This window comes from Carlito syrichta, unplaced genomic scaffold, assembly GCF_000164805.1.
Source record: "Carlito syrichta isolate Samal-C Ts95f unplaced genomic scaffold, Tarsius_syrichta-2.0.1 Scaffold316511, whole genome shotgun sequence".
NCBI classification, from domain to species: Eukaryota; Metazoa; Chordata; class Mammalia; order Primates; family Tarsiidae; genus Carlito; species Carlito syrichta.
In genome coordinates this window covers 133147-150166 of record NW_007260607.1, presented here as the reverse complement: position 1 = coordinate 150166, position 17020 = coordinate 133147, and the positions used below count along the sequence as shown (strand labels likewise).

At 42.7% G+C, this 17020-nt stretch overlaps 1 protein-coding gene across 2 annotated transcripts in view; it reads left to right on the top strand.

The window, feature by feature from the left end:
• The first annotated feature begins 4015 nt into the window (after positions 1-4015).
• SERINC5 (serine incorporator 5) overlaps positions 4016-17020 on the top strand; it is a 58260-nt gene continuing 45255 nt past the window's right edge. For both annotated transcript variants that reach the window (XM_021707335.1, XM_008074626.2), the window contains exon 1: positions 4016-4185. In XM_021707335.1, the coding sequence (XP_021563010.1) occupies positions 4102-4185 (84 nt within the window). In that variant the 5' untranslated portion in view covers positions 4016-4101. The remainder of the gene's footprint in view (positions 4186-17020) is intronic.

The following is a 17020-nucleotide window of genomic DNA, read 5'->3' as shown; positions in this document are numbered from 1 at the left end:
ATCGTGTACATTAGGGCTCACTCTTGGCATTGTGCATTCTGCATTTACGATTTTTATGCCCTGACTTGTTCAGTAGAAGGCTTGTGCCCTCTGGAGATGGGGTAGTGAGATCCTGGTACTTCTCTCCAAGCTTGGGACAACTCTGGGAATTCCAGCCAGGAACTGACTTTCCCAGTTTTGAGAGTGAGGATCAAGTGGCTGACATGCCCGGGATCACAAAGCTGTAGTGGTAGGGGCTAGACATGAACCCATTTTATTGGAAGTTAGGCTCTTCTAGAAACAAGTGGTCAGTTAGCAGGGCTGTGAGGTTTTCCTAGATGCTAACAAATATTCTTTTATGGATACTGTTTTGAATTTCCACCTGGTATATCCATCAATGTTTAGCTTAAGATAGTGTGCTTGTACCCTTGGGTATTAGCATGGTTTGCTTTGAAGAATAACTTTTGGGTTAGTAGAAAAAGGCTATTGATTTCTAATAAGTGCATATTTTTAATAGTGCCATATAGCATTACTCATAGAATAATGATGGAATAGGATTAAAACCAATATGCCTTTTTTTTTTTAGTCTGCAGTCACATTCCTTCTGTCACTATTTATCTGCCTTTACACGATCAGTTCCAGTTAGTTTCACATTACTTATGAATCTATTCATTTTCTCCTCTGTGGAGACCTAGTTTAAATGTTGGTTCTGCTGTGGGAAAGTTCTATTGTGGGAGGCATTGTCTGCTTCTAAATATTTAGGATAAGTCTTTTGTTTATTACATTTGAATTTGTAATACAGTAAAACCAATAATCTAAGACAACATTGTTACTTAGCAAACAGCCAGACGTGGTGGTGCATTCCTGTAGTCCCAGCTACTTGGAAGGCAGAGACTGGAAGATCACTGGAGCCCAAGAGCTTGAGTTCCAGCCTAGGCAACATGGTGAGACCCTGTCTCAAAAAAGAAGAAAAAAAGAAAGTCAGCCACCAATGAAGGAGGCAGTGGGAAAGTGTTCAGGAGGCAGAGCCCAAAAGAAAGCCAACTAAAGGAGCAGGAGGGGACAATTTGTGTATGTGTATAATTTGGGCATGTGAATGGAAAGAAGTCAATAAAATCAGACACTGAGAATATGAATGAAGGAATTGTAAAGGAAGGTAGCCAATAAAACACCTACACATGTAGTGATGCTAGGATACTACTTTGTGTGATCTGTTAGCTCAGCCTAAGTAGAATAACTTCTTTTACAACAGTGACTTAGTGTTAGGAGTCAAGAAGACTCTTTTGAGGAGGCTGGCTTGTAATTTTTTTTTTTTTTTTTTTTTGAGTCAGAGTCTCACTACTCCGTCACCTAGGCTGGAGTGCAGTGGCCTTCCATCACCTAGGCTGGAGTGCAGTGGCATGATTACAGCTTACCACAGACTTGACCTCCTGAGCTCAGGTGATCTTTCTGCCTCAGCCTCCCGAGTAACTGGAACTACAGGCACACACCACCACTCCTGGCTAATTTTTTGATTTTTTTTGTAGAGATGAGGTCTCACTATGTTGTCTAGGCTGGTCTAGAATGCCTGGCCTCAAGTAAACCTCCTGCCTTAGCCTCCCAAAGTGCTGGGATTACAGATATGAGCCACTGTGCCCCAGCTGCCTTGTAAACAGATATAAGAGAGCATGCTAGAAAAAATTTGAAGTGATGAAATAGTACAGAATTACAAAGAGCTCAAACAATGGCAATTTCATAGAAATAAGACAACTTGAGAAATGGCTGTGATTCCAAGTTCTCTCGTGACATTGTTATGATTTGTTGCCCTACCTGTGTACTTGTGGTCTTGGCTCGTTATAAGTGATGATTGTTTTGAAGGCTTGCAAAGATTCAGACTTCCTTCCAAATCATTATCAAGAGATAGAATTGTTGGATTTTATATGGAATATAATGTTAATACATACAGATTTTTTTTTTTTTTTTGAGTTGGAATCTCACTGTGTCGCCCAGGCTGGAGTGCAGTGGTATGCTTATGGCCACTGCAACCTTGACCTACCGGGCTCAGGTGATCCTTCTGCCTCAGCCTTCTAAGTCGCTAGAACTATAGGTACATACCACCATGCCCAGCTACTTTTTTTGATTTATTGTAGAGATGAGGACTCGCCAAGTTGCCCAGACTGGTCTTGAACCTGTGGGCTCAGGCAGTCCTCTCACCTCGGCCTCCCAAAGTGCTGGGATTATAGTCATGATTTGCAGTTTATGGTAATCTCTTTTGTAGAATTTCCTGTTTGCTTAATGCCATTGGTGTCTGATTAGGTCATCCAAGAGACCTGGGAGGGGATACTATTACCATATCCCCTTCATAAATGAGGCGACTGAGTCTTAAAGGGGTAAATGACTTGCTCATGGTCCATAGCTAATAGGTGGCAAAGCCAGGCCACAAAGCCAGGCAGGCTGATTTTGAGCCTGAGCTCTTAACTATTGTGCTGTGTTGCCTATACCTTATGAAAGATTGGGTTCACCCAAATAAAAGATGTGTGTGCTGTTAGTGGTACAACAGGAGCTCTGTGCTTCTCTGGGCTCAAGTCTTACTAGCCTCAAAAGCTTACCATTTTAGGTGTGAAGCTCTGGCAAGCTGTGGTATGAGAGGCACCTATTCTTTCAAATTTTACCTCACACACTCTCAATGCTTCCTGTAAAGGTGGAGGCTGCAAGCATAGCCTTTCCATCCCAGCATATATCCTTGGGTGTTCATATAATACATTCTTAGGCTTGTGGATTTTGAGAAGTTCCTATCTTGGGCCTAACTTCTTATTTTCCATATTCTTTCCACCTTACATTTTTTCTTTTTTAAAAAGTTCTTGGCTTCTCTTGCTCTTGGCTGATTTCAGAAATGTTTTTGTCTAGGGTAGTAATTATAGTGCTTCAGATGAACTGGCTTTTCTGTGTAATTATGGGGTATCTCCTAAGCCATTAGTACTTATCATTAAAGACAGCACCAGACCAATTCTCATGGTAGCTTAGCTCACACACGGAACTGCGTGCCCTGTGGTCAAGGTGCCTGTGAAGAATGGCCAACTTGTAACTTAGAAGGTCCACCTGCAGAATGCCAGAGTAAATACATCTGTAAAGTACTGGCTCAGTATATGACACCAGCTGAGTGCCCTTCAGTTTAATTCAGTTCTGACACTATCTAGCGTCAGTACAAACCCCATAGGTTAAGGCCTCAGTTCTAGAGGACTTTACCCACTTTAGATGCCAATTGCAAGTCTAGGCCTTCCAGTTATAAGATCACAGGTTTCCATGACCCCTTCCTCAGGTTTGATAATCAGCTAGAATGACTCACAGAACTCAGGGAAACTCTTTACTTGTTATTAATTTGTTATAAATGATATGAATTAATAGCCAGATGAGGCAGTACACAGGGAGGTCTGGAAGGTCTCAAATACAGGAACCTTCTGTTTCCATGGAGTTGAGTGGTCATCCTACTGGCACATGGATGCTCTCACTGACCTGAAAGCACTGAATCCACCTGATTAGGGCTTTTATGTAGGCGCTGTTATATGTAGACATGACTGGTGTATTCAGTGGCCATTGGTAATTAGCACAATCTCCAGTCCTCCCTCTTCCATGGGGATAGGGAGTGAGCCTTAAAGTCCCAATCGCCTAACCAGGTGGTTGGTTATGCTGGCAACCAGCCTTCTTCTACCTGAGGCTATTCAGCGGCCCTTGAAGAGTCCTCTTGTTGACATAAGCTCTGGTATGGTTGAAAGGGGCTTATTATTAATAACAAAACATTTTCCTTTCACCTCTATCACTCAGGAACTTCCAGAGTTTACACACACACACACACACACACACACACACACACACACACACACACACACACACACACACACTGTGTTGCTCAGGCTGATCTTGAACTCCTGGCCTTAAGCAATTCTCCCAAGTTGACCTCTTGGGTAGCTAGAACTACAGGCGTGAGTTGCTGCACTTGGCTGTATTTCTTATGATGTCATAACACTATATTCTACAGGATGTTTTGTGTTCCTTTTATAGCTGGCCTGCTGCTGTGGGTCGGCAGGCTGCTCCCTCTGCTGTGACTGCTGTCCCAAGATCCGACAGTCTTGCAGCACCCGCCTCATGTATGCCATCTACTTCATCCTAGTTGTCGTCCTCTGCTGCATCATGATGTCAACAACTGTGGCCACCAAGATGAAAGAGCATGTAAGTTTGTCTCTTAAACTCTTCCTATTTCTCTCTTTTTAATTTTGTTTATTTATTTTTTTGAGTTGGAGTCTCACTCTGTTGCCCAGACAGGAGTGCAGTGGCCACTCCCGGCCACCGCAGCCTCGACCTGCTGGGCTCCGGCGATCCTTCTACCTCAGCCTTCCAAGCAGCTGGAACTACAGGCGCGTGCTACCACTGATTTTTGATTTATTGTAGAAATGAGGTCTCGCCAAGTTGCCTAGGCGGGTCTCGAACCCGCGGGCTCAGGCAATCCACTCACCTCAGCCTCCCAAAGCACTGGAATTACAGGCTGAGCCACCGGGCCCAGCTTGACTCTCTTTTTAATTTTGTTTTAAATTTTTTTTTATTTTGTGGAGATGAAGTCTCACTATGTTGCCTAGGCTGGTCTTGAACTCTTGGGCTAAAGCAATCCTCTTTCCTTGACCTTCCATAATGCTGGGATGACAGGCGTGAGCTATTGTGTCTGACCAACATCCTACTTGTGATGTTTGATAAAGACATGTGGGAAACATGATTTAGAGAAGGGGACCAACCATTCCGTGTATTTTGGGGTATATCTGCTTTCTCTGAACCTTTCTGAAGCCCATTCAGTGCTTTCTGGACAAACAAGCAAGCCATTCAATGACTTGACCTCTAGTAGTAGTATAGATGCAATCTGATGCTTTTAATGGAAAATGTTTATATCAGAGGACTGTGTGTTTTGTCTTAGCCTTGTTTATAACTGTACCTGATGAAATATAGTCTTTTTTCACAGCTTCTGTCTTTTCCCTTGTAATAAAAATGGCTGCTAGTATTTTAAGTAGCAGTTGTTATAAATACTTAATTTGGGCTTGTATGAGAAGTATGATAAAGCTTATTATTCTCACAGAAAATGGGGAATGGGTTATGGGGCATTTTTAACCTTTCTAGACAGGTCACTTGTATGGTGGGTTGTGTCTATTAGGGCGAGGAGTCGATTTTCAGCTATTTCTCAGGCAGTGTATGCAAAAGTAGGCCTGGCATGTGATGCTGATGAAGACACATGGGATCTTTTTCTGGAATTTCCCTTTTCTCCCATAGTAAGTCTCTTAATCAGCCTGGTTACAGGGGAGTATGGTGGGGTTTCTGAGGAAGCCCAGTAATTAACATCATTCTTCCCCTCCCAGGTTCTGAACAAATTGACCAATATATATATATATATACATATATATATATACATATATATACACTAAAATGTCAGCAGGTAGTTGCCATGCATCACCTTTATTGCTCAAAACTGTTGTGAAACTATGTGGCTCATTTCTGCAGGAAGGTGGGCTTCCTTCTACTAAACTCCCAAACAAGTCAGACCTTCCCAGCAGGGCACCATCAATGAGAGCAGAGCAGACTTCCTTTGCAAAGGGAGAGAGAGAGAGAACATACAGATTCCATGGGGGCAGCTCTTATCCTAAGGAAAGAAGAGGCAAGGCTAGCTGTAACTTCCCCTACGCTTACCACTCAGTGCTGCATCTTCCAGCAATATAAGTGAGGAGGTGGAGGGAAGCCAGGAGTGGGCTCTAATGGGCCTCACGATGGGGATAACATTGTCCTGAGAAAGTGTTCACCCCCAACCTATGCTGAAACTATGACTATTTTCAATGCACTCAGGTGCTTCACAGTATCCATTTTCCTAAAAGCACTCTGTATATTGTTATTCGTTAGTTAAAGAAGGCCCTTTGAAACTTTCTGTTGGGCAGTGCTTTTATAATTGTGGTTGTATAATCTTGGATATAGTGGATACTGCTATCAAAACTTGTGAAATTTAGATTTCCCTCTGGATTACTTTAAACATTGGATATCTCCTCAGTAAGGCACTGTCATGGTAGCTATGGGGCATTCAAACTTGTGAGAAATGGAGCTTATCATTCAGAAGAGATGGTGTGAAGTCTTTGAAGACCTAAAACAAGGTAGAATTAATGACTGCCATGTGAAAGGATGGTTAAAGCACTATAGAAGATTTGAGGTAGAGAGACCAAGAATGGAGGCTGCCTCCTTAGCCTGACTCAGATCCCACTTCGTCTTGTTGTATTTGCCCCACCAACACTGTGGTTTAATTGTCTGTATTAGTGGCAAGACATGTGAAAGTAGGAACACTGAAAGAGTAGGTTTTAAATCTTATTCTGAGGGTCCATTTCATCTCCCAAGTACTACTCCCATGTTTTTCAAGTCACACCATGCTATCTTTTTAAATTCAACAAGCATTGACTTGTGTTGGGAACTCTCATGTGCACCAAATGGGGTATGATCCCTGCTCTTAAGTTTTTAGTCTTGCTGGGCACAGTGGCTCATGCCTATAATCCCAGCACTTTGGGAGGCCGAGGAAGAGAGGATTGCCTGACCTAGGGTTCAAGGCCAGCCCAGGTAATTTGACAGGACACCGTTGCTACAATAAATAAAAAAATTATTCAGGGGTGGTGGCGCACACCTGTAGTTCCAGCTACTTGCAAGGCTGAGGCGGAAGGACCACCTGAGCCCAGCAGGTCAAGGCTGTGGTGGCCATGAGCATGCCATTGCACTCCAGCCTGGGCGACAGAGTGAGACTTCAACTCAAAAAAAAAAAAAGGAAGTTTTTAGTCTTGGTAGAATTAGGCCTTGCATCCAAGAAACAAAATCTGTAACTATGCAAATATATCGTGTCTCTCAGTGGTAAACTTATCAGAAACATTATCATTGGAGGCAGAGACAATTTGGGAGTCATAGGTATGTGTTTTAGGACATGAATTTAATAATACAGGTAACACCTGATTCCCATCCAAGTGACCTGCCCTATGAAACAGTGCCTAACAATCGCAGCCAGTATCTGTGTCTGTCTGTTCATAGAAGCAGATGTTGACTGGTGTTGCTAGGAAAGGCTTGTATGAATACTAACAGGTATTTTAATATCTAATGTTTACCGGGTGATACCATATGTCATGTTTTATTCTAACCATTTTACCTGTGTTTTCTTACTTCATCACCACTGTACTCACCTGAACAGTAGGTACCATCATTATTCTGCTCTGCAGATGGAGAAACTAGAGCATTGAAGCATTTAATTTCCTTGCCCAAGGTCTCCAGCTCCTAAATGGTGGGACTGGAATTTGAACTCAGTTTGAATATGTTCTTAGCTACTGGGCTGTGACACTAGAGAGAAGGTGAGAGAGCAAGAACAAGGCACATGTAGAAGGCAGAGGACAGGAATAGGTAAAATGGCCACAGCTTGCAGGAATTTAGTGCTAGGTTGAGGTCTTACGGCAAATGGGAAGTTATTATAGATTCTTGAGCAGGACACTGCCATCGTGGAAGCAGAGGGAGGTATTTTGGAAGGTGAGCCTGATGGTGGTGGTGGTGGTAATATATTTGCTGGGTGACTTGGGTTCAGGGATCAGAGGGAAGGAGGGAAGGAGAGAGACAGGGAAGGGGCAACCCTGATGCCTCACAGAGGCGCTTGTAAAGGTTTCTATGCCTGTCCCCTGAATGTACCCTCTATTTTTAATGATTTAATGATTTGGATAGGGAATGTGGTCCCTGTGGGTGAAGCTAATCCTTTTCCATCTTTAATGCCTCACAGGGGGTTGGCCATCTGGCCACAAAGTCAGCTTGTTTGGTGGCCTGTAGTGTAGAGGCTGATCTCATCCTTAGGCAGTGCTAGCTGGGTGCATGTTGAAAGGTCCCCTTGTAGGGACGCATACTGAGCTCCTGCTGGAATCCTCACCACCTCTTAGTTCGCCTGTGGAAGTGCCTGAAAATATGTTAGGAGGAGGAGAAAGAACTGGATACTTGTATGGCCCAGTTGCCTCCCACCCAGCATTCTGTCAGTCACGTGGGCCTTTGATATGTGGGCTAAGAGCATGGGGGTTAGCTCCCTTTTGTGTTATTCTTAGTTTTTGCCTTGGTTTCAGAATGTGGCCTGTGTTTAAGTTTGAGTGAGAGGGTACTGCAAGGGTATGCTGGGCCAAACCCTGTCCTGCTTCTTTTCTCTTTCTCTGGAGGACTTTGGCTCAGAGAATGCTTGACTATGCAGATTGAATGGGGCATGGTTTCTGTCTTCTCTTGGAGTGTTTTCCGACCTTAAAACATAGCTGTTTTTTTGCAGGTCATTCTAGACATTAACCACATATTTAAGCAGACTCAAGAAGTTTGATGCCTGAGGGATTACAAATCCATTTTAGAATGCAAACTGAAAGGAAAAACAGGGTGAGAGTAAAGCCTCTCAAGATGTGACTTCTGTGTTTGAGGCAGATTCAGGCGTGGACACTCTGGGAAGCAATGTGAGCATCTGGAGAGGGATAAGAACAGAAGGTTCTTATTTCTTGGGGAATAGTGACCTCTGATACCTGCATTGGAGAAGAATGGACAGATGACCTGTGCAGCCCCCAGATTTTCTTCCTGGCCATGGTAGGGAACAGTTCTTGAACTCCTGGGCTCAAGCAATCCTCCTGCTTCAGCCTCCCAAAGTGCTGGGATTACAGGTGTGAGCCACTGCACCTGGCCCTGCCTGTGTCTTAAACATGCCCTCTGCTCTTATTGTTTGCTTGTTTTCCCTGGGGCAGCTCATACACTCCTAGCTTTGATTATTCCTATAAGTACATCTGCTAATAAGGACACCCTTCATTCTGGACAGTGCTTCAGGACACTGATAGATTCTTTTTCCCTCCATTCCCCGTGTGTGTGTGTGTGTGTCTCTGTCTGTGTGTGTGTGTCTGTGTGTATGATTGAGAGAGCCTCACTTTGTCTCCCAGGCTGGAGTGCAGTGGCACGTTTGTTACTCACTGTAGCCTTGAACTCATGGGCTCAGGCAATCCTTTCATCTCAGCCTCCTAATTAGCTAGGACTACAGGTGGGTGCCACCACCACCCCTGGGTAATTTTAAAACAGTTTTTTTTTTTGTAGAGATGACATCTCACTATGTTGTTCTGGCTGGTATCAAACTGGTATCAAGCAATCCTCCAGCCTCAGCCTCCCAGAATTCTGGGATTACAGGTATGACCCACCATGCCTGGTCATCCCTCCTTTTCTTGATGCAATCCTGACCATATACGGTTTCCCAGACAGGTCATAAAAGCCTTAGGTTTCTACTCAACATTCAGCTACACCAGGCTCCCTGATGTTGTTGTATATTCCATTCACCTTATTTGAACTTGGAAAGCTCTTGAATGTCCCCAGATTCCCTCAGACTTCTTTTTGCAGATAGCTAGTTCCGTGATGGAGATGAAGATGCTGTTTGCTGCTTGTAGTTCTCCCAGGTGGTCTCCTATTTCGAAATTCTGGGGTCACCACAGTGAAGTGACTATAGATGAACTACTTTCCTTAAAATCAACATACATTTTTAAAAGACTGTTTTTAAGTACATCTTTTAGTCAGTTCCCAGTGGCATGTTACAATATTTCAGTGGTTCCTGGAATTGACAGAGCTTTTTGATCCAATGTGTTTGTGACTCTGAAATTTGTTAGATGAGCTACTTTATTTCCTTTTTTAAGAGGCATATGAAGACATTATAATAAATATTGTCTGTGGGAAACTCTTCTTGTGCTAGTTCCAGAGATTGAAAAATACCTGAAAAAAAGCCCCCTAGTTAAAGAGATGAGTGAAGAAAAGAATGCAGTTCGCATTTATCAATTTCCTTACCTTATGAAGAGACAGCAGATATAATGTGGCATTGTGTCATACACAGAAAATAATGATCTTTTTAAGGGTATGATTCTTTTTTTAATATATATAAATTTGTGGGATACAAGTATGATTTTGTTACATGGATATATTGTATAGGATATAATTTGAATAAACTGTTGGAATTTTTAAAAGTGGAAAAGTCCTACATGGTAATTTTTTTTTTTTTTTGAGTTGGGGTCTCACTCTGTCGCCCAGACTGGAGTGCAGTGGCCGCTCCCAGCCACCGCAGCCTCGACCTGCTGGGCTCCGGCGATCCTTCCGCCTCAGCCTTCCGAGTAGCCGGAATGACAGGCTCGCGCTACCACGCCCGGCTAATTTTTTGATTTTATTGTAGAGATGAGGTCTCGCCTGCCCAGGCGGGTCTTGAACTCGCGGGCTCAGGCAATCCACTCACCTCAGCCTCCCAAAGTCGCGAGATTACAGGCTGAGCCACCGAGCCCAGCTCTACATGGTAATCTTAACTAGCTGGTCATTTGACAGGTGAGAGGACGTGGCCAGGAAGTGAAGTGTCTTGTCAGGGCTGAGACACTAGGTATAGTTGGGATTAGAACCCCAGACCAGTGCTTCTCCTGCTTGTGTGACTAAACTTGCTTGTGGTTCAGATGTCACAGAAGTCACAGTAAAAGCCTTTTAACACACATATTCTTCCTTCTGAGTCCTAAACTTTCTTCCAGGTCCAGTGGTGAAGGAGAAGTATTCCTCTGGAAATAGCATCACCTGGGTTCTTCAGCAGGGCTCTCATCTTCCCCACTTGCCTCTTTCCTGTTGGGATGACCAAAAGCTGAGCTCAAGGAAGGACTGTTAGTCTGAAGTAGAAAATAGGGGTAGCCACAAACCTAGTATTTATTTATTCAGTGACTTTGCACGTAAAATAGTACCTAGGTTGTGTTTGGTATAACTGTCTTCGTAAAGCAAACAGACCTCATTGAAAAATATTCCACTCCTTTTCAAAACACTGTGCAGTTTGTCCCAGCATAGAATGAGAGGTATTCATGTGGATACTGGAATGTCTGGCTCCTGTTTTGCATTTAGTATTTTCTGATGAATCTGCAGAGTATGGTGCACCTGAGTCCTGCATCAGGGGCTGCTGTAGGCACCTTAAAGCTCCAGGTAGAATTCTCCATTCTCAGTTATCTTTTTATGTTTTTGAGTGAGTGTGTGTGTGTGTGTGTGTGTGTTAGAACAAGTATCAAATGAGCAAAATAAGAATATCGCTGACCTAGTTCTTTGATTCTGGAGAGTTTTTAATCCTACTGAAATTTAATGCTTTTCAAACATTCTCTTTTTCAACCACAACTGAGTTGACAGTACTTTCATACCTTACATGTGTCAAGTGTATCAAGGAAGAAGTTTGTAAGGCTAAAAGTGGGTTGGGGCTATCGAACCTCAAGTCAGTATAGAACACCAAGGGGGAATTCTCATTGTGGGCTCTGAGTTTGCCTGTGGGAGCTGACAATGAGATTTTACCTCTTAAATCCTCTGGGTCCCCTCCCTTCCAAGTAAGGGTGACTCTGGGGACACATGTTTCCAAACAGTTTTTTCTTTGGTCTAAATTCTACCCAGACATAACATGGGAAGAAAGGAAGAGTCCCTCTCATGACTGGGGCCTCATCCTCCCCCATGAAAACAAATGTTGGCAAACGGTGGTAGGAAAGCAGATTTTTGTTAGGCAGAGGTTTGAACTAATGGATATCCTGTTGAGAATCTTTTTTTTGAGCCTGAACCAAGGACAAAGAGGTTTGATTCTGTCCAGTAATCATGAGCTTGCCAGAAGGCAGAAAATAAGAAAAATATTTACTGTCCTTGGTATGTGAGAATCTGTTATCCAGAACCTTTTGGGGAGCAACAGATGTTAGCTGGATCTCCTTTAGAATTGGTCTGGCTGTGGGAGGGAGATAATGATAAGATGTGAGAATGTGCATTTTTCTAAAGCTTTTTCTGTGATCATCTAAAGCACCTGTTAAGCAACTGTCCAAAAGACAGAGCCTTGGAATACCCTGTAGATAATAGAACAGTAACCTGCAGTTGGAATCGAACCTTGTCAGTCATTGTGAAAATGGGGCCAGTGAGAACAGACAAAGAAAGGTTACAACATAGCCTCAAAATGATGGGAACAGGAAACAATGCATAAATATTGGGAATTGTTGAATCTTGGTATTCTTTACAGAGTTTAATAGGGTGATCTTGTGACTTGATTAAACTGTAATCTAAGTTCATTCTTTAAAAAGTTTGTTTAGCTCATGGAGCTCAATCATTCATTCAAATGTAGGTGTTGTGCAACCTGAGAGGTGCTGGGGCTATAAGTATAAAAAACCACATGGTTGTTGTCCCCAGAGACTAGACCTCGGTAGGAGAAAGAGGACAGTTTGGCAAGTGTGTCTGGAAGGATCCCTGATGTTGGTTGGACTGTGTATGTCTGAAAGCCAAAAATATGTGAACTTCTTTAGCAAATATTGGACAGTGGTGTCAGCTCAGCCATGGCTCTGCTGACCTCTGGGGTTACATGGTAGCTCAGGAATGCTCTTTTCCATGTTCTTTGGAGATCTAGAGACCAAGAACCTTGGGGAGTAGGAGGTTTGTGAAAGGGAATGGAGGCAATTGCCTTTTCAGCAGGGTTAGGTATTAATCCCCAAGGGTTTGTGTATTTGGGGGGGGGTGTGGTTTTTAAATTTCAGTGAGACTATCTCTATCGTCTCCAAATAAGTCTAAAATTATCTTTTGACTTTGCGGGTGTGGGTTTTATTTTTGGTTCCACAGTGTGGGTTTTATTTTTGTAATAGATGTGAGGACTTTTTCTGTGTGAGCTGTTAAGGGCTTCTGAGACACAAAGATGACACTGGAAACTCATAGACATGTTCTCCCCTTGTTGCCCCCCTGCCAACCCCAAAAAAGCTTTTTGGGCAGATAAATTAAGGTCCTTAATTCACTGCTTGAAAAATGACTTATAAGAGACTTAACAGCTTGATTCACGCCTGGCCCAAGTTCTCTTGAGGACTGCTCTGGAGAAGGCAGGAGTGGAGGGTTGGGATACCCTGAAGACAACCAACCCCAAGTGAGCTGCTCCTTTGGCTTTTGATCTGTAGAGTAAGTTATCACCAGTTGTCACTTGCTTTTGAAATGTTAATTTGTACTTCAGCAGTTAACAATTCAGTAGAACTTCTCAGCTATTTTTCCTGGTAATGAAGGGTGGGCAGACGTCCACAAAGAGTCAGCTAGGACACACTGTAGACTCTGTGGTCTCTGTAGCAACTTAGCTATGCCACCACAGTGCAGAAGCAGCCAAACGACATGCCAACAAATGAACGTGGCTGTGTTCCAATACAACTTTACTGGATCTCCTCACTGGCTGTCATTGGCTGACTCCTGTGTTAGACCCCTAGTGGCTTTATACGCATTATATGAAGTTATTGTCCTTTCTCGCTAAAAAGTAAACTTCAGTGGCCTAAACTTTGTTCTCAGAGTACCAGAGTTCTTACCTAAGCTGCAGGTAACTGACTGGACTGTGTGAACCACATGCTGTGTAGACGTGGCAATAAATTTAGTATTGACATGTTTAATGTGTCTGTTATTGTACATGGTACTTTGAAATAAATGGTAAATCATTTACAGGTTAAAAAAATAAGCCTTTATCCTGTCAAAAGACAAAATTATAACACATTTAGTTGAAAGATCTCATTGGACTTTATTTGTGATTCTAGGATATAAAAAAATGAATATTCCTGTTAACTAAACAGGGGGAATTGACTTTATAGGTAGAAAATCAGAGAACAAAGGGTTAAAACAGAGGACTTCCTTGTTAGGTAGACTCAGATGGAATAAAATTGCTTGTTTTTTTAATAAAACTAGCTAGTTTCAAAGTTCAGTGTGACCTTAGCACAAGTGACTTTATTCTGGTTTGGTCTGTCCATCTGGGAACCTAGTGTAGGAGTCAAAAACAATGGTCTCCCATAAACTTTGTTTAACAATTCAAACCAAGTAAGTATTTTGGTGATCTGGAAGAAGTAAGGATAGAGAAAATGAGTGTCTCGTATCACTGTTCTCCAGCTGCTGGGGACCCTCAAAGCCAGGTCTGATGTTAATGGGAAAGATGCTACGGGTCCGAAACCAAAACATCTGCCTCGTCCTGGTCCCCACTTTAGAGCTGGCTTGCAAATCTTTTTTTTTTTTTTTTTTAATTATTATTTTTTTAAAACTAACTTTAAAAAAATTAGTTGAATTTTTTAACTAAAGAAAATGGGGGAGGCAGCTGGAGACAGGGTCCTACTATGTTACCCAGGCTGGTCAAGGTGTTATTGACGAACAGACTCTTTTAGCACAAAAATGATAGAAACGTAACTGAGCTGAAGTTAAAAGTAACTAGGCAAGGCTTTAGTGGGACTTCTGTACAAGCAAAAGGGAGATGGCATTGTCCAAAGGGATGATGAAGCTGCTCCCCAAACAAAGAAATAGATAAGCGTTTATTGGGTGTCTCAGAAAGTGGGGACTTCTCCATTAATTTTTTCACTGCTCTCCAACTCAACTCCAAATTTGATAATCCTCTGCTGTCTGCATTTCTTGAGGTAGGGGAGTCATGCAACAGCTGCTAGCGTAAGCTAAAATCAAGGATAGGCAACTCCTTTCTGGAACTGTTATTATTATTAGTGCCCTGCTGGTGCTGGCCAGTGCTCACATCCTGACTTTGTAGTTAACTGCTGAGGCAAAGAGAAAAAGAAAAGCACAGGCAGAAAGGTTGGTAGGAAGAAAGAAAGAACTTATAAAACCATTTTTATATAAGCTCACAATGTATATGAAATATACACACAAGAGTCTAAGCCCTGTATCACATGGTGTCGGTCCCTCACTATCTTAAAGGGGCTCTCAAGTCTTGAGGTTAAAAGTATGGTGTAGTATAGTCCTATTTTGGGGGAGAGGAATGTTAGGTTCTGATGTCCTGCCTAAAGCCAAAATCATGAATCATCCAAATTAACCATGAAAATATTTGAAATATCTTTGAAGTAGAGCACATGACTTTGTGTATATAGCATTTCACTAGAAAGTTAACTCCTTGTTAGTGTAGACTTTTAACCTGTTTTGTTCACAGCATGTATCCCCCTATCCTAGAGCAATGCCTACCCAGAGTGGATGAGAGTGAGTGAGTGGATGATAAAGCCCTGTGCTGTAACACTTGTAGATAAGCATGTCATGTAGTATATAGTATGGAATGAGGAATGCACGTGCAAACACTCATTTCACCAAACTTTTTTTTCTCTTTCTTTAAAAAATTTTTTATTTTAAAGATGTGGGGTACAACTCGGGGTTAAATATACAAATAAATGTTCATTATGCAGGTACCCTTGTTGATGAGGTATGCCCCACCCCCACTGAGCTTTAAAAATAGTTTGGTTTTTTTTTTCTTTTTTTTGGGAGTCAGGGTTTCGCTGTGTCACCCACGCTGGAGTTCAGTGGTATGATCACAGCTCACCACAGCCTTGGTCTCCTAGTCTCAGGCAATCCTTCCACCTCAACCTCCAAAGTAGCTGGTACTACAGGCAATGTGCCACCACACTCAGCTAAGTTTTAAATTTTTTTTGTAGAGACAAGGTCTTGCTATGTTGCCTAGACTGATCTCAAATTCCTGGGCTCAAGCAGTCCTCCTTGCTATGGCCTCCCAAACTGCTGGGATTACAGGTGTGAACCACCTTCACAACCTTAAAAAAATTATTTATAGAAGACAGTTATGCAAATGTTACCAGGGAGGAAGGATGCTGTTCCTGGTATGAGATGGTTGACAACAGGTTCATGTGTTCATGTTTAGAATGAATTCACAGACACACAGAGAAGTGGGATATACAAGTTGCTTTATTAAGCAAAGAAGAATATGCTCCCAAGAAAAGGGAGCAGGCAGAAACAGTTCATAGAAAGCTGCTGTTTCTGCACCAAAGTTTTGTTCTTAGAGGTACTGAGGAGTGGGCTTAGAGGTGGACTTTTCCTGGAAGTGGGTGGTCTTAGGGTTTATTTCTTCTCTATGTCAGAAGGATGAGTTTCAAGCCATAAGAATCACACTGGTACTGTCATGGCATCGGGTGTTTGATGAGAGAGGGAGGCTTCCCTAGGGTAATTTTATGTTAATAGTATTACAATGAAGGTAAAAGTAGGTTATGGTTATCTTAGGTCAAGCTTGGCTATTGATGTACATGGTCAGGGGATGGGGGACATCTCTAAACTAGTTCCTGCCTTGGTGATTGACTTGACCACAGGCATCGTGGATAAATGGACTACAGGCCTATCTGAGGCCTATCTGTTAAGAGTCTAACAGGTAGGTGTGAAGTTTCCTAGACCACTTGCTTGTGGTTTTGCAACAGTTGCTACAGGCGTCAGTGAGCTTGGAACTTTCCTACAGCCCTGAGATTTTCCTAGCCTAATTTGTCTACTCTATCACAAATAGTTGAATTTGCAAATAATATGCCACCACTGAATTCCTATCACACATGTAAGAAGAAAGCTTTGGGGATCATTTAGGCTATAAACAAGTCTTTACTCTAAGTGGAAAGAATAGAAAGGGCTGCCTGTTCAGCATTTAGTCCTCTCCTTATAGAAATTTCACATCTCTTTGTTCAAGAGATAACTTTCAGTCAGCTTTGTTCATCTCAGGGCAGCACAATGTCACCAGTTAGACCTGTGTTCTGTGCAGGACCATGACTATATTTTCCAGCCAAAACAAAAATCTAGACCTTCATAGTTGCGATTTTTAAGTTGTCTCTGGGGTTAGGAGTAGATTTGTGTCTGGACTCAGAAGGTCCCACCACTTTCATTCCCCTACTTTGATTTTGGGGGCTATGCTTATGGACAAAGACCCTCAGAAATCAGGACTGACGTGCGGACCCTGGATAGCTGAGAGGAGTACCTGGTGGAGAGATAGTATGTGTAGCTCTGTTTGCCTTCTCTCCTACCCCCTGTTATCCCCAACCCCAGAGTTTCTGGAACCTGCCTTAGGGAGAGTTTGGTAGTATCTATTCAAATGTAAATGTACCCAGCAAGCCGGCTCCCTCTGTGGCTCAGCCTGTAATCCCGCGCCTTTGGGAGGCTGAGGTGAGTGGATTGACTGAACCCGTGGGTTCGAGACCCGCCTGGGCAGCGAGACCTCATCTCTACAATAAATCAA